General features: G+C 39.4%; 1 protein-coding gene across 1 annotated transcript in view; it reads left to right on the top strand.

Moving 5' to 3' along the window:
- Nucleotides 1-16,937, top strand: part of sik2b (salt-inducible kinase 2b) — a 40,074-nt gene extending 23,137 nt beyond the window's left edge. The window contains exons 7-15 of the mRNA XM_079388041.1: nucleotides 76-296; nucleotides 401-553; nucleotides 663-821; nucleotides 7,056-7,287; nucleotides 7,450-7,734; nucleotides 8,647-8,807; nucleotides 12,977-13,087; nucleotides 13,588-13,679; nucleotides 14,351-16,937. Coding sequence (XP_079244167.1) covers nucleotides 76-296; nucleotides 401-553; nucleotides 663-821; nucleotides 7,056-7,287; nucleotides 7,450-7,734; nucleotides 8,647-8,807; nucleotides 12,977-13,087; nucleotides 13,588-13,679; nucleotides 14,351-14,906 — 1,970 coding nt within the window. The 3' untranslated portion in view covers nucleotides 14,907-16,937. The remainder of the gene's footprint in view (nucleotides 1-75; nucleotides 297-400; nucleotides 554-662; nucleotides 822-7,055; nucleotides 7,288-7,449; nucleotides 7,735-8,646; nucleotides 8,808-12,976; nucleotides 13,088-13,587; nucleotides 13,680-14,350) is intronic.
- The last annotated feature ends 1,443 nt before the right edge of the window (nucleotides 16,938-18,380 follow it).

Raw genomic sequence — 18,380 nt, forward strand, 5'->3', positions numbered from 1 at the left:
AGAAGTGGAAGGGTTATATTGGCAAGTGTTATTTTTGGCAAGTGTCATGTTTATCTTTTTTCTTTTTCTGTGCAGACTGTGAGCATCTGATCAGGCGGATGTTGGTGTTAGACCCCTCCAAGCGTCTGTCTATAGCACAAATAAAGGAACACAAGTGGATGGTGATGGAGGTGCCTGTACAGCGGCCGATGTTATATCAACAGACTGCAGAGGGGGAGGCTGGTGTGGGAGAATACAGTGAACAGGTGCTCCGGTTGATGCACAGCCTGGGTATCGACCAGCACAAAACTGTAGAGGTGACAAATTACACAAATTTTAAGAAATTAAACTGCACTCTTAATGTACACACAGGCTTGACCAATGTTGCTCTTTTTTGATCGTTTCTCCATCTGTTCTGCAGTCTCTTCAGAATAAGAGTTACAATCATTTTGCTGCTATCTACTACTTGCTGGTTGAGAGGCTAAAGGCCCACCGCTGCAGTTTCCCAGTGGAGCCCCGACTCGATGCCCGCCAGAGACGTCCCAGTACGATTGCAGAGCAGACTGTCGTCAAGGTATTACTCTTCAAATTGCCTGTGAAAATTAAATGAACAGCAATGTAAACATGGCGCTGACCAAGCAGTTGACTGTTTTTGTTGGTGTATCTCTTTTTCTGCACTGTAGGCGAGCAGCGCTGCTCCTCAGGTGAGCCTCCTGCCTCAGAACGTACGTCTCCTGCGATCCCCAGCTGTGCCTCAAGCCTCTACAGACTCCTTCACGTTCCCACAGTCCTCCTGTGCTACCGAACACAGCCTCATGGAGGAGGAGGTTGGGACTCCCAAAGTGAGTGAGAAATGGATTAGAGGTTTAATTATGGGGGAATTAAGCTTTTGTTACTCTCTGTAGCCTATTTAGACTGTGGCATAGCAAATGTTTAAGATTTACCAATTTAAGATTTAAGAGTGCAAATACCATCGTTAGATGAAATGGACACCAAGAACCAATGTCAAAAATAATTTTTATTTAAAGAACGATAAATGTAGTATTATTTGTGATTTTTAAATTTTGTGAACAGGAATTCCTTTTTTCGTGCGCTTTCACTTTCAAATTTGCGATCTTGGTGTCACGTTTTACAAGAAAAGATAATTGTCTGTTTTGCTTCTATCTATACACCTTTCACTTTTTAAGACTAAAACAAAAGATGGATTCATTGTTATTCTTAATTAAACAGCACAACAACAAAACAGTAAGTTACAATGACAAACTAGCTTATATAACATTTATTAACAAAAACTAATAAGACGGGGCATGGCACAGGACACATCACATGATGTATTATATACCGACTAATAAATTACAGAATGTTTAGCAAACACTGAGGAATCAAATAAATAATAATATTAAAACAATTAAGGAAAGCCCTCCACAGTGTAACGTGAGGTAAACAGCAAAAATAACAAGCTTTTCAAAACAAAAAGAAAAGTAAAACTAAACTGTCTGTTGCTGACAGGACTTGCATGTTTTTCTACAAGAATACCAACATGTTCACCTTCTCTGCTTTAAGAAGCGGTCTTTTACTTTAGTTTGAAAACCAAATCCTCCGTTGCACTCCGTCCGCTGCGCGCACCGTTCGCACTCGTGCTAACGCATCGAGTAAACCAGGCTCTACCCACAAAGCGCTCGCGCTGAAAGCGCCTCTCTTCATGTGATCAGTGAAATCTGACTCCTGCTATAATGTACCACGGTTGGCAGCGCGCGCTGTATGAAGCAGACGCTTTGGAGCAGTGCAGACCATGCACTCACACAAATGCGACCACGTCAAATTTTAACGCGCACATTCTCAAAAAATGCAACCATTTTGGTTGCAGTCTAGAGCCCTTAGAGAGAGAGAGAGCGATAGATAGATAGATAGATAGATAGATAGATAGATAGATAGATAGATAGATAGATAGATAGATAGATAGATAGATAGATAGATCAAAGACGAATGGATGAATGGATCAAAGACTGATGGATGAATGGATCAAAGACTGATGGATAGGTGGATCATAGATAGATAGATAGATTAGGTACTTCCGCCTAAGTCAACCGTGACCTTTTCAACGTCATTGCTTATTACGTGACGTCATGAACGCGCATCACAGAACAGAGCAAGGCGAGCATTTGTGCTTATAAAACTTAAACTTTTTTATTTACTTTTGAAATGACCGATCGTTTCGCTAGATAAGACCCTTATTCATCGTCTGGTATCGTTTAAAGCCCTTTGAAGCTGCACTGAAACTGTCATTTGGACCTTGAACCGTTTGGGTCCCATTGAAGTCCATTTTATGGAGAAATGTTTTCATCAAAAACCTTAATTTCTTTTCGACTGAAGAAAGAAAGACATGGACATCTTGGATGACATGGGGGTGAGTAAATTTTCAGCAAAAGTTTTTTTTAAAAGTGAACTAATCCTTTAATGAGGAAAAAAAATGAACTTAAATGATTTTAGCAAATGGCTGCAATATAACAAAGAGTGAAAAATTTAAGGGGGTCTAAATACTTTCCGAACCCACTGTATATACAGGTGCTGGTCATAAAATTAGAATATCATGAAAAAGTTGATTTATTTCAGTAATACCATTCAAAAAGTGAAACTTGTATATTAGATTCATTCATTGCACACAGACTGATATATTTCAAATGTTTATTTCCTTTAATTTTGATGATTATAACTGACAACAAATGAAAGTCCCAAATTCAGTATCTCCGAAAAGTGAGAAAACTGGCTAATAATAAAATGTGATATTCTGTAGTTTTGTCTCATATTCATCTTTTAATCATATTTGCAAATGTCTTGACTCCACAGCCAACAGAGCAATTTTGTCTTTACTGTTCCAATACTTATGGAGGGCTCTCTCTCTCTCTCTCTCTCTCTCTCTCTCTCTCTCTCTCTCTCTCTCTCTCTCTCTCTCTCTCTCTCTCTCTCTCTCTCTCTCTCTCTCTCTCTCTCTCTCTCTCTCTCGCTCTCTCTCTCGCTCTCTCTTTCTCTCTTTCTTTCTTTCTTTTAACATAATCCCATACAAACATCTGTTGTGACAGAGTTGGATCTGACTTCTGCCCGCTGAGTGCTCTTGCACTCCTTCCCTACATTGCTGTTTAGCAACTTCAGTCCTTCCAAGGTCAGGCAGTGGGCCTGGCTGTTTGCTCAGGCCTCCTCATCACGCCCGCTCCCCGAGGAGCCTTTTGTTCAGAACCATCCTGACAGACGGCCAGATCGGCTGCCAGCTTGGCATACAGAACAGGAATAACAGCACAGGAGCCGGCCAGCTCTGCCACTCTATCTCACTAGAGTCCTAGTTACGCTGTCTTCATTTTTATCAGCCTGTCTCTTTCTGCTGTCACTGTGAGAGTAATCTGCTCTCTCCAAGACTCTTCTTTCACACACATACTTTGTTTTAATGCCTTTTGCGTTGATGAGAGAGAAGCTGTTTACTTTGATCATTTTAGCAGCCTTAGTCATTTTTGTCTCCTTGCGTCTCTGATGGTGAGGTGAGACATACACTGTGAGTCCACAGCTGTTTGGTTTACATAAGCGGGTCAGACTGCAGTCGTCTCTGGCAGTGAGACACATTGGACGTGACAGCTGTCCATTCGCTTCGGCTTAGTCGTTCCACTCTTTCTTCTCTCTCTCTTTCACTCTCACATTCAAGCACACCACAAACTGTCTGGCTTTGTGTGCGCTGGTATTTTGCCATCTTCGGAAATGTGGACTTATTGCGCATTCATGGCTTTCATACTGAACAGTTCCTCTCTTGAGCAATGTGTTCAATGAATAATTCCTCATAAAATTCCTCTTATTGTAAAACTTGTATCGGTAAATGTCACCTGTATACATGTTTGGGTTGGTTTTGCAGAGGAAATAATTGATGCAAAACTCAGTAGGAAGTCATTTAGTTGGTATTTATATAAATTAAGATATTTAAATAAGACATTTAATGGAAAAAAATCAAGTCCTTTCCAATGTTTTTATTTTAATGTCATTCTGTTATACTTGTTAATATTTAGAATTACATTTTTTAAATATATATATATATATATATATATATATATATATATATATATATATATATATATATATTCTGTTTTCACTTTAACTTTAGTTAATGGTTTAGTAATTTTGTATTTTTGTCATTTATTAGCTTTTTATTTGTTGTTTTTTATGTGTATGTAGTTTCAATTCATTTTTATTCATCAGTTTTAGTTTATTTAGTTTGTTATTTTAGTACATCAAATTTAATTGAAACTGAAAAATATTCCTTTGGAAAATTTATGTTTATGTTTTACATTTTATTTCAGTTTACATTTATTTTGTTTCAAATAACATTTTTTTTTTTTTTTTTTTTTCTCATCACAAATTGATTGGGACATAAAAAGGCTATTTATGATTGGAGTGTGGACAGGAGAACTTGTTGACATTAGCAAAAAACAAAACTTTACAAAAAGATGACAAAAAATTGCACAAATAGTGTCTGTTTTCACACAGGTTTCCCCAAACATGCCCCCATGTGCTATTGGCTGAACAGACAGCCCTGCCCCAAACTCACACCATTGGTTGAGGCAGTGTTGCTGTTGTCTGGCTAGTTGAGATGTTCAAACAAACAGAGCAATATTTTGAAAGCACCATAGAGATGGTGTTTACACTTATAGGGGAAATAAATGGCTACAAATGGCTTATTTGTCATTATCTCTGCATATTAAGATGTGACATTTTAGCACTGAAAAATGACACACTTTCCATTTAAGATCAGAGGAGGAATTGTGACACTCTAATATGGGTAACACTTTACAATAATAATTTGTTAACATTATTTAATGTATTAACTAACATGAACAATGCATTCATTACACTATTTATTAATCTTTGTTAATGTTAATTAAGCAGCGGTGGGCCTAATGTTAACAAACACAACTTGTGATTTTAATAATGCATTAGTAAATACTGAAATTAACATTAACTAAGATTAATAAATGCTGTAGAAGTATTGTTCATTCTTAGTTCATGTTTACTAATGTTGTTAACTAATGAACCTTATTGTAAAGTGTTACCCCAATAGGAGATGTTTAAAATATGAAGCTTGAGGAGGGGACAGCTGGGATTACATAATTTGTTCTGAGTCTGTATAATCACACTGTTTGTGTGTGAATAACAAAGGGGCCGGGCAAAATGATGGGCTGAAATGTAAAAAAAAAAAAAAAAACCGAGAGAGAGAGATAGAAGGAAAGAGGAAAAAGAGAGGATATGGAGCCGTTCTTTAACTGTGTTGGGATAACAGCATTCCTGGCCCAGCATGCTGCAGGAAACTCAACTCATCCAGATGATCCATGTCGGTTGAGTGTGTGTGTTTGATGGCATGTCTCAGTGTACTCCGTCTGCATGAGTCTGACGGCCCTCTCAGCCAAAACACACTTCCTGTCCCTGCATTCCAGACTTCCACCCCCTCCTCTCCAGCTCACTCATTCGTTTTAGCGAAAAGCAAGAGTGAAAGAGAGGGAGCAATAAAAAGGGTGAGACTGCAGTGCTTTTGTTTACTCTCATTCCATCCCCAAATCATTAGGGAATGTGTTCATGAAGTTCGGCCTGTCATCACAAAGCATGTTAAAGTTTGTGTGTGGTGCTGACTGAGTGGAAATGTGCCTCAGGATTTTGAGTGACTTATACGGGCTGATGGGAGATTAGTACTTGTTCTTGGGAAATACAATGCTTGAAGGCATGTTGGTGAAATGTCTTATCTACATACCGGTGTAAGAGTTCATCCAAAGACAAAGAAACATCCTAAATGCCTGTCATCTCTCAAATCTATACAAGTAAATACATAATACATACTTCCACTTCAGAGGAATAAAGAAATTGACTATATCACAATGTGACTTAAAGGGATAGTTCACTCAAAAATGAAAATTCTGTCCCTCATGTCGTTCCAAACCCGTAAGACCTTCGTTAATCTTCGGAATACAAATGAAGATATTTTCTGATGAAATCGGAGACCTCTCAGACCCTCCATAGACCGCAACACAACTGACATGTTCAAGGCCCAGAAAGGTAGAAAAGACATTGTTAAAATAGTCCATGTGACATCAGTGGTTCAGCTGTAAAGCTTTACCTGTTTGGAACGATATGAGGGTGAGTAATTAATGACAAATCTTTAATTTTTTTTTTGTGAACAATCCCTTTAACATTTCACAGTTGTGGCTTTATTTTTCGTAAATGTGACTTGAATTCTCCAAATTGCGTGAATTGGAATTCTCAAAATTAGTTCCCAATTTTTATCTCACGATGTGATTTTATATTTTACAATTACGACATAATTGTGACTTTCTATTTCACTATTCTATTTTGACTTTATTTCTTGTAAATGCAATTTAATATCTCTAAATTATGAGTTTATAGTTTCCGACTGTGCTTTTTGTCTCACAGTGTGACTTTATATTATAAAATTATGGCTTTATCGTAATTGCCTTTGCAACTTCAGTTCTCAAAAATATGGCTACAGTATATTTCACATAATTGTGAGTATATAAATAACAGTATGACTTAATATTTAGCAAAGTGACACATTTTTGACTTTATTTCTCATACTTGTGACTATAATTCTAGGAAATGTGACATAGCCTAGTTGGCGGTTTTTTTCTCACAATGTGACTATATTGTCACATATATATGACTTTATCAGAATTTCGACTTTATATCTCACAATTGTGGCTATATAATTTACAATATGACTCAGTGCTGTATCTTGCAGTGTTAATATCTTACATTTGTGACTTTGTTTCTGGTAATTGCAAATATATTTCTTAACTTTATCATAATTGCACCTTCTAGTTCACAGTTGCTACTTATTCTTTTATGCAACCATTTTGCATAATTGTAACTATGGAACTTAAAATATGATTTAATATCTTGAGTTGTGACTAAATTAATAAATTAATATCTCCCGCTTGCGATTTCAGGTCTTCGAGAAAAGCTTTCCAAATACGTTTCCCCACAAAATAAAAACAAAAACATTATATTTAGAGATCTTTACCATTGTTTTGCAGGTTAACGGCTGCATGCTGGACCCCCTGCCCCCTGTGGTTGTTCGCAAATCCAGCGCCTCGTCTCCCAGCAACATGATGGAGACATCTATAGACGAGGGCATCGAGACGGAGGACCTGGACACTGAGGATGATCATACTCATGTCTTCAATGCTTATCTGACGGCCCGCTTTGGTCAGCGCAGACACACGCTGTCTGAGGTCACCAACCAGCCAGGAATCATTACCAGTGGAGGTGGGTGTGGATTAAGGGTAACCACAAGGTTATAGGTTCAAACCCCACTTCAATATCCCCATATTAATATTATCAGTTTGGATAAAAATGGAAATGAAATCACATAATCTGTTTCAGAGGTGTTAAGACTTTAAATCTTTGTCACCTCTCTTTCTTAACCAGGTAAACTGTTCAGCGTGGGTCATAACCCCTCTCTGGGTAGCGTGGACTCAGAGTACGACATGGGCTCCATGCACAGTGACCTCAGTCTGCTGGAGGATGCACCCTCTCTTAACGAGGTGGTCCTGGCCAACACACCCGTCACCCATATAACTCCGCCCTTCATGAGCGCTCGGCCCGCTAACCCCGCCATGCAGGCGCTGAGCGCCCAGAGGAGGGAGACACACAATCGCTCTCCCATCAGCTTCCGCGAGGGCCGCAGAGCATCAGACACCTCACTCACACAAGGTGAGCAGCAATCCTGTGACTTTATACATTACCATTCAAAAGTTCTTGTTAAGTAATTAATACTTCTATTTTGCAAGGATGCATTAAAATATACAGTGATTCCACAAAAATGTTAAGCAGCACAAATCAGCTTATTAGAATGATTTCTGAAGGACCATGTGACACTTAGTTTGTTATACTGATCAATTCTAATAAATAAAATGATTAAAATAAAAATAGCTTGAAATGAAATAAAAAAAACAATAATAAATGAAATCATATTAAGAAGTGTACAATTTTGCACATTTACTAACGGTCTCAGATGTTTGGACCCCACTGTGGTTCATGCATTAGATTCAATATCTCTTCCTTCTCTTTCTCTCACACTTACTGTTATTTTCTCACACTCTCCCTGTTTCTCTCTTGTTTTCCTCTAAATGCACCACCCCCTGTCAGATGATTCATTGAGTGAATCAGAGAGTGCTTTGAAGATTAGGCCAACTCGGTCCTATTGAGTTCTCTCACCCTGTGGCCTGAATAATTACCCTTAATCACTTGAAGCCCTAAAATAACCTGAGAATCCTTTTTTCAGCCCTCTTCTGTTCAGCAGCAGAGGAGTCAAGAGCCACTAAACGGCATTTTAATGTGCACTTGAGCGATGAATAAAGCATTTGCAGCCTGCCTGGCCATATCTTCTCCTGAAATAGACTGATTAGCTACGTTAAGTGAGGTCACATGGTAGAACCACACCGGAGCAGAGGTGGCGTGGGCCTGAGGGAATGAGAGTCACTTCCTGTTTTCTGACACTCCCATGTGAAAATTCTTGACCACACATGGATGTGGACACTGGGGGTAGAACATCATCTGATGATCTGTAAGTCATTCGGAAATAACAGTGCTATTATTCATAATTTTATTCCTCTCTTCATGTAGGCTTGGTGGCCTTTAGACAGCACCTACAGAACCTGGCACGGACCAAAGGTATCCTGGAGCTAAATAAGGTGTATGAGCAGATGGGCTCTGGAGAAAGTCCTTCCCTGGGGCTGCTGAGCCCTCAGGCCAATCCACATGACTTACTGGATCCTGCACTACAGGTCAGTCCACCAGGGAAGCTACTAGAAATCACAGATTTGAGCTAACCTGAGATCAGTTTGTAGTATTAGGAATGACCTTACAATTAAGAATGACTAATGTAGAGGTTTTAAAATTAGAGCCCCACTGGATGTGTGCAGAAAAAAGGCTAAGAACAAGTTAAAATAGTAACTACATACAACCCGAATTCCGGAAATGTTGGGACCTTTTTTTAAATTTGAATAAAATAAAAACTAAAAGAATTTCAAATCACATGAGCCAATATTTTATTCACAATAGAACATAGATAACATAAATGTTTAAACTGAGAAATTTTACAATTTTATGCACAAAATGAGCTCATTTCAAATTTGATGCCTGCTACAGGTCTCAAAATAGTTGGAACGGGAGCATGTTTACCATGGTGTAGCATCTCCTCTTCTTGAAGATGTCTGAGCATTGAGGTTATGAGTTTCTGGAGTTTTGGTGTTGGAATGTGGTCCCATTTCTCATAGGTTTCCAGCTGCTGAAGAGTTCGTGGTCATCTTTAACGTATTTTTCGTTTTAATGATGAGCCAAATGTTCTCTATAGGTGAAAGATCTGGACTGCAGGCAGGCCAATTCAGCACCCGGACTCTTCTACTCAGGGTTTCCGCGGAGTCATAAAAAGTCATAAAACGTCTTAAATTTAATAATTATTTTAGGCCATAAAAAGTCATAAAAACGTCCGGATTTTCCATACAAGGTCATAAATTACATTTAGCCACGTCTTAAATTGATATGCTTGTTCATTCATTGGTTCGACCATCACCCCCAGTTGTATTGAGAATTTGGCTGCATTAAAATACAGTGAGCACAGAGAGACAAACAAATGTAAAAGGCAATATGACGCGAAGACGTCATGAATATGCTAATTAGTGCAAGACGTCATCTGGCGACATTTAGCGACTTTTCAAACTGGCTTCAGCTACTTTCCATCGAAAGAAGTTGGCAACACTGGCTTGAAACCATAAAATAATTGTTACTTTACAATGTTACAATTTACAATTGTTGTTCCTGTGTCCTGTGTTATTTTTCGTAATTCGTGTAGGTCATAAATTTAAGTCATAATGGTCATAAAAAGGTCTTAAAAAGTCTTAAATTTGACTGACTAAACTCTGCAGAAACCCTGTCTACTACGAAGTCATGCTGTTGTAATAGCTGCAGTATGTGATTTTGCATTGACCTGCTGAAATACACAAGGCCTTCCTTGAAATAGACGTCGTCTAGAGGGGAGCATATGTTGCTCTAAAACCTTTATATACCTTTCAGCATTTATAGTGCCTTCCAAAACATGCAAGCTGCCCATACCGTATGCACTTATGCACCCCATGCCATCAGAGATTCTGGCTTTTGAACCGAATGCTGATAGCACGCTGGAAGATCTCCCTCCTCTTTAAGCCCAGAGGTCACAGAGTCTGTGATTTCCAACAAGAATGTCAAATTTGGACTTGTCTGATCATAGAACACTTTCCACTTTGAAACAGTCTATTTTAAATGAGCCTTGGCCCACAGGACACGACGGCGCTTCTGGATCATGTTCACATATGGATTCCTTTTTGCGTGATAGAGGTTTAGTTGGCATCTGCAGATGGTACGGTGGATTGTGTTTCTTCATTTTATCATCTAAGATGGCGCTGCACATGGCAGCCACAGTGCTTAGCTCTCCAGTGTTTGTACTGTTTTTGTTAGTTTTTCCTGTTTTTTTGTTTCTCAAACACGATCAGTTTTACCAGGGATGAACTGCTGAACATTCGGCAGAACACACCACAAAATCTTTTACTGGATTTCGATTATTGAGATGTTTTTCAGACGCCGTTGCCTAGCATCCATCTGGCAAATCTCCACTCTCTACCCAACAAAACAGACGAACTTCTTCTGCTCTCCCGGACAAATAAGGATTTTTCAAACTCTGCTGCTCATTCCGGACAGTGCGCTCCATCTGCCGAGCTTTCAGCTGTTTAGAGCGGACCGCGACGCAGAATCAATGGGGAAATCGCGCAGCGGCGGGACATGCTTTTACAGATGTAACTATGTTAAAGAAGATGTGCTGTCCAGATCTAGAAGCTCTCTTCATTAACTGTAAGCCATTCTATTCGCTGCGGGAGTTTTGCTCGTTCATTCCTCCGCAAGCGCACGTGAGCTCAGAAACTCGCTTATCAAATCACAGAGACAGAACAACAGCACCCGGACTCTGTTTTAATCATTCTCGGGGACTTTAATAAAGCAAATCTCTCCCATGAACTGCCAAAAACAGACAGCACATCACATGTCCCACCAGAGACAGTATTATACTGGATCACTGTTACACAGCAATAAAGGATGCATATCACTTTGTCCCACAGGCAGCTTTGGGGCTCTCTGATCACGGTTTAGTTAATCTCATACCAACCTACAGGCAGAAACTGAAATCAGCTAAACCTGTATTAAGGACTATAAAAAAGATGGAATAATGAAGCAGAGCAGGATTTACAAGCCTGCTTCCACCTCACTGATTAGACTGTTTTTGAAGCTGCTGCCACGGATCTGGACAAGCTCACAGAGACTGTAACATCACATATCAGTTTCTGTGAGGATATGTGCATTCCTACCAGGTCTCATTTAACCTACAACAATGACAAACCATGATTCACTGCAAAACTCAGACAGCTCCATCAGGCCAAAGAAGATGCTCGCAGGAATGGGGACAGATTGTTGTATAAATAGGCCAAATACACCCTGGAAAAAGAGATCAGAGTGGCAATGAGGAATTATTCTAGAAAGCTAAGGAACCAGTTCTCTTCCAGTGATCCTGCTTCAGTGTGGAAAGGTCTGAAAGACATCACCAATTACAAGACGCCATCCCCCAGCACTGTGGAGAATCAACAACTGGCAGACGATTTGAATGAGTTCTACTGCAGGTTTGAAAAAACACCATTCAAACCTTCTGCAACCCCCCCAACCCGGCACCAGGCCCAGACGATGTGACAACCAGCTTATCTGAAAACCTGCGCTGATTTCTGAAGGATCATATGACGCTAAATTTGTAATACTGATTATATAATTTCTGTTAAGTAAAATAATTAAAATAGATTGAAATTAAAAAGCAATTAATTTATTCTAAAATAAAATCAATTATTTTATTATATTGACTCTATTCCTAATATGTATATTTAGTGCTGTCTAATGTTTAATCACGATTAATCGCATCCAAAATAAAAGTTTTTGTTTACATAATGTGTACTGTGTGTGTGTGTGTGTGTGTGTATGTATATATATATATATATATATATATATATATATATATATAAATACACACACATACAGTATATATTTTGAAAATATTTACATGTGTGTATATATATATATATATATATTTATATTGTTATATTATATCTAAATATATTTAATATATAAATATAACATTTAATATATAAAATATTTATTTTATATAAAATATAATTTTTCTTAAATATCTACATGCATGTGTTTGTCATGCTGGAATGTCCTGAGTACTTAAACTCTCTACCAATCCCCTCTCAATCTCCATTTTTGGGAAATGAATTACTCCAAGAAGCACTGTGCGTTACTTTGGTTGGAAAGTATCAGAATGCCCTCACTTGAACTCTTCTACCCTTCTAACCTCCCTACTGACACATAGACAGCCCCGCGTATGTAATTACGGGAGAAGAAGCAGCCAATTGTCAGATGTTTACTGTCCATCCGGTAAGCCCCCTGAATGCAGCCATTGTAACAGGCTGGTGACTGGTGCCCAATACTCCAATGCAGACTCACCAAAGACAGAGATTTAGTATGAATCAATGAATAAATACTTATGGGAATAACACGTAGGGATACCGGCGCAGGGCAGGCGCCAATGTCTAGATGAAATCTGAGGAAAAAAAATCTGCTCTAAATCAAGTTCATTTTACTAGGCTAATATAGCAGAAAAAGAGCAGTGAAAATGATCTTCCATTAGAGGCATGTGGCATTGTAAGGATTAGCTACTGGAGCAGAGTGGCATGTTTTTCCCAGAATCCCTCTGGGTCAGCGGACAGCTATTCAGCCTTTTCATAACCGAGTAATGAATTCATGCATTTGAGTGCACCGCCGTCAATGTGGCTGCCTAGTGAGGCGCTGACATGTTTTCTGTGTGCATGTATGGTTTGTGCAGGAGGAAAGAGGTCACCAGCACGACATGGCTCTGTTCTCAGGTGGAACACACCCCGCACTGTTGTCAAGGAGACAGAGTCTGGAGCCGCAGTACCTCTCTCACAGAATACAGGTGACGCACCTTTATTTCTGCCAATATCATCTAAATAACACTCATCTGAGATGTGTGTACACTAATAAAGCAGTGTATAAGAGTTGGTTACTATTAATACTTTATGACAGACATAATTATTACTACTGCTTTATCTCACCTGGTGGAAGAACCTCATAGCAACATCCTACCAACCACTAAGAATACCCTAGAAACCACATAGTACCATGCCAGCAGCCGCACACAATAGTTTTGTCAGTGAGTTTTATTGTACTTTCTTGACATTTGCAGATAATGTAATTTAGGATTTAATACTCTAGCAGTTAGCGAATAGGATCAAATCTGACTCGCTACATTCTCTGTTTGTGTTATATATCCCTCTCCATTTTCTGTCCTCTTTCTGCTATCGCTATCAATAAAAGTGATAAAAGGTCCCTGCAGTATTTCTGAAGATGTTCATGGCAGTGCAAAATTTCTACAGCTCTGCATTTCAAAATCCTTGACATTGTGTATCTCTACAGAAAGCCACACTGATGGCCAACAGCCCCAGCAGCTGCCAAATGTTCTGCAAAGAAACTCCTCGCAGTCTGGAGCAGCAGCTGCAGGAACACAGGTACTACGGTTTACTCTGCTTTCCCTTGATGTCAAACCCTTTATCTCTGCAGCATGTTTTATTAGATTGTGCTGGTTTTAAAGGGTTAGTTCTCCAAAAAATGAAAATTAGCCCATGATTTACTCACCCTCAAGGCATCCTAGGTGAATATGACTTTCTTCTTTCAGACGAATCCAATCGCCGTTATATTAAAAAAATTCCTTGTTCTTCCAAGTTTTATAATGGCAGTGGGTGGGTATTTTTTTCAACAGTCCAAAAGAAGTCAAATAAAGCACATCCATCCACGATAAAACATGCCTCACGTGGCTCTGGGGGGTAAATAAAGGCCTCCTGTAGTGAATCGATGCGTTTTTGTTAGAAAAATATCCATATTTAAAACGTTACAAACACTTTTCTCTCACTTCAGCTAATTTTCATTTTTGGGTGAACTAACCCTTTAACCATGTGAGAGAACTTTTTTTATTCAGTTAACTCTTTTGAAGAGATTTTTAACTGAGTTAAGCCAAATACAGTTTTAGAGTTTTTAGCTAAAGTCAATTTTTTAATTTTTATAAATTGTTCTCACCATAATAACAGCCACAGAAGTTGGCATGGCGTTCAACACAAACAAACAAACTTTCCCTTGATGTCAAACCGGTGATCTGTCTATTATCCTTGTATTTGATCTGCAGGCTGCAACAGAAACGTCTGTATCTTCAGAAACAATCCCAAATGCAGGCCTACTTCAACCAGATGCACATTGTGGAGGACCCTTACGCTCCCTGTGCAACCATGGGCCACCAGGACTCCGGAGCCCCACCTCAGCCGCAGGGTTCAATAGCACCAGCACATCAGCAGCCGCAGAGCCCCCAGGCCTCACCTCAGTTTGCACACACACAGCCGCTTGGCCCCCTAATGGAGCCCAACCCAGAATCCCTGACCTATGAACCCTACCTGAGCCATTACGCTCAAATGCAGGCTCTGCCACAAAGCTTCTCCGCTCAGCTGCAGCCCCAACAGCCAGAGCCCCTGAACTACACCTACCCAGCCTGTGATCTAAGCTACTCTGCCCCAGGAGAAGCACTGTATCCGGAGCAATACGACTATCCGCTTGATCCCGGGCAGCCGCCTCCACCCACAGAGGGTGGCGCGGCTGGGTACGAAGGGCTGGCATTGGCCGACCCATTTCTGGACAGCGAAATGATGGAGACGGTGGACTCCCAGCATGGTTTTGTGCTGGTGAATTAAGTCGAGACTCGAATAACCAGTATTACCTTGATTTCTGACTCACTACGGATGAATTGACGGATGAGATGACGTCACGGGACGGACCGAGTTTTGTACGTTCGATGTTTAGGTTGTGGCGAACGTGAGCTGTAATCTTTATACTTCACAAAACTCCTCCCTACCTCCCTCCTCGTTCTCCAGTGGTCCCACCTGCTGCTCTCTCACAATAGAGTGCCGGATGGCGAGGCGTTTGGGCCAGCCGCATCGGGGGCTCACTTCCTCTCGCCTCCGAACCGACTGCAGGATAGGAGCTGCTCGCTACGCGCCGTATGTAGCACAAAGACAGCCTAGATCTGCAATACGGTGCCTGCTCGACAGCACAATTAAATATCGACACGTTTTGTACTGAACAAAATCACTCAAAGCAACAGACTTTGATTATGAAAGACTAGTCATGCGCACTCAAAAAGTGCAGTGTTAGTTAAAAACATATGGCAATATTGAAGCAATATAGCGATTCATCTGGAACTGAAAAAATGAAGCCATAAGTTGGAACTGCACCACCCAAAACTGCTATCACCAGATGTTTCTCAACTTTTAAACGGCCAAAACCGCAGATATTTGTGGTTTTGATCTTTTTTTCACTGGATTCCTTCTTAACGCTCATCCTAAAGCCCTCAAAATAACGATCTACTCTCCTTAAACCGCAACAGTGTTATTTTGTTTGCAAATATCGCAGTTCCTGGCGCACTGTGAAAGATGAGTCATGACTCTCTTTACATGGGGATGATTAATAAGGAGTGGTTTATAAGTCAGGTGACATCATCACCTCCATGGGTGATGTTGGTATGCATTTAAATGATTTAGAGAATTCAATTATTATTATTTTGGTGGTATTTACCCCTTTACACTAAAGAATACATCAGCATTCATGTTTAGTCACAAGACACTGGATAGTTCGGCCAATTCATTGCATTTACGACACAAAACAGGGATGTTTTTGTTAGCAGCACTTAGTAAATCTGTTCTACTTGAAATGACAAGTCTGTGGCTAAACTCAGATATCAGATACTCTACAGAAAATGATCATCACGCAAAATGATCACAAGGTTTGGGGCTTTGTAACAGAACATGCATTAAGGCAGATAATATACTGGAGCACTTTGTCTAGCAAGCTAAAGGAAATGTAGCTGAGGAGACGGCAGATGGGTGAGGTGAACCTGCTCTGCTCGTTTCTTCAAGTAAGAGATACAAAATTCATCTCTTTCCAATAATGTGCTCCAGCACTCTCTCACAGAACAGGATGTAGAGAGAGTGCGCGACTTGGTGATTGTTCTGTGTAAAGTAGAGATTAGAAACTTTGAAAGTGCTTTCAAAATGCAACAAGTTTTGTATTTAATGTGATAGTGTTCCGTGTGCCTTTTTCTTCTTTCTTTTAAGTTAAGATCCTAAAAGGAGAGTTCACCTAAAAATGAACATTTCTGTCTTTATTTACTCTCCCTCGTGTCAATGTATGGATGACTTTCATCTGTGAAACACTTTCAAGCATCAAAACGAATGATGAAAGTATCGTGAAAATGGCCCATGCAGGTTTGGCGCGACATGAGGGTGAGTAAATGATGTCACAATTTTATTTTGGGATGAATTGTTCTTTGATGATTTAGTTTTTCGGTTTGATTCTGTTGGTATTGTTACAGGACATATGTAGACCCAGGTTTTACAAAGGTACAAAACCAAAGTCCCCTCAGAAGTGTTCCTGTATAACCCCACCGTGTGGAGTTTGGAGCATCTTGCTCAGCTTCGTAGCAGTGCTGTTTGTTTTTGTTTTTTTGGTCAATCAGTATATGCCGTTTAAAAGTATTAATAGCAATATTTCTTATGAATAGTTCAGAAAGAACAGATTAGTGAATGTGTTGCCATGTATCATAATCACACCTCCTGCTGGCGAACACCGTTCCTTAGACATCCTACAATTCTGCATTTACCTTCATGGTTGTTGACCACACATAAGCTAATGTGCTGTTAAGATTAAAAAAGATTTATTGAACAATGCGTTTTGTGTCTGTTTATTTTATCTGGTGGGAATTTAACTACACATAGGCGTCCACGTTTTATGTGTGTAATCGGTGACTTACAGAGCTGTGTCATCGTCTGAAGGTAACGAGATAAGGTAACGCTCAAGATAAAGTCACAATGAAAACAAAATCGATTTTTTTTCTTTTATATATATATTGTGGTATTTATTATAAATGATTCGTTCGTGCACATTATATTTTAATTCATGTGCACTTAAAAATATAAATAATATGGATGGAAATGAGGCTTTGAGGGATGGATTTGACATCATTCTCTCTTCTGTCTACCATTATCGATCTCTCTCTATTTTTCCTCTCTCTGAAAGTCGTGGAATCACTATCATGGAGATTTTTTTGTTTGACCACATGAGGCAAGAGCCCTATTTCCAAACAGCTCACCACACAAGAATGCTCACAAATTACACACGCGGAGAAACTGTTGTTTTTTCCACTGTTCTCGAAATCGACAACCACTAAATATTTCTCTTACTCAACTCAAATCAGATCGTTTAGTGGGCAAAAGGCTTTTCCAGCAGATTGAAAAATGTCCATTTCACACATGCTGTCAGCTCATTGCATTTCTGTTGAATTCAGTCCATTTCATTATTACCTGGAACAATGAGTAAAATTGTAAAAATTATGGTACAAAATCTTTTTTGTTTTGTTTACTGCTCTACTTGCATAAAGCATAAACACAAGTCTCATTGTTACTTATGTCTTACAATGGCAGCCAGGTTGACAGAGGAATTGATACTCTTGATAATCTTGAGGAGCTATGGCTGAGACAAATGTGGTTAATGCAATGATAGTCCCATTGTTGTAGAATCCTAGGTTATCAGACATCTTATACTCAGGGGAGCATCATGATTGGCACAGATTAAAATGGTCTGCTATACTAGACAGAAACAACTGATCCAATGAGGTCAGTGATGGCTGACCTGTAAATACCACACAATGTCTTTTGAATTTTTAATTGCATCAGCCTGCAGCAGTTTGTTCCTCATGGTTAAACAAATATGATAGTTCATTTTGTAATATCTAATATCGGTCTCAATTAATTGTTTAGCACTAACTAAAATGTTGACACAATGTATATAACAATACAATGAAATGAGAACTGCTACAGTGATGAATAATTTGTATGTTCAGAGCCAGAGGAACAAAAACAGAGGGTCTCCCAGAGAGAAAGTTGTTCTTTTTAAAACCTTAAAATTGCTGTAGATTTTGATCGCAATCCAAGGCAACTGAGGTTAGTTGTCCTCATGTCCCCATGTCAATGAATGTTGGTCTTTCTGAGTTGGTTGGTGCATTGCTCGTCTTCTGATTGAAGTCAAATTTAACGTTAATTTGAACCCATGGTCAAAACAGCAAACAGAGATACGCTTAACATTTCCTTAAACAAGCAACGTGTTAAAAGTCT

Source organism: Barbus barbus (assembly GCF_936440315.1).
Source record: "Barbus barbus genome assembly, chromosome: 31".
NCBI classification, from domain to species: Eukaryota; Metazoa; Chordata; class Actinopteri; order Cypriniformes; family Cyprinidae; genus Barbus; species Barbus barbus.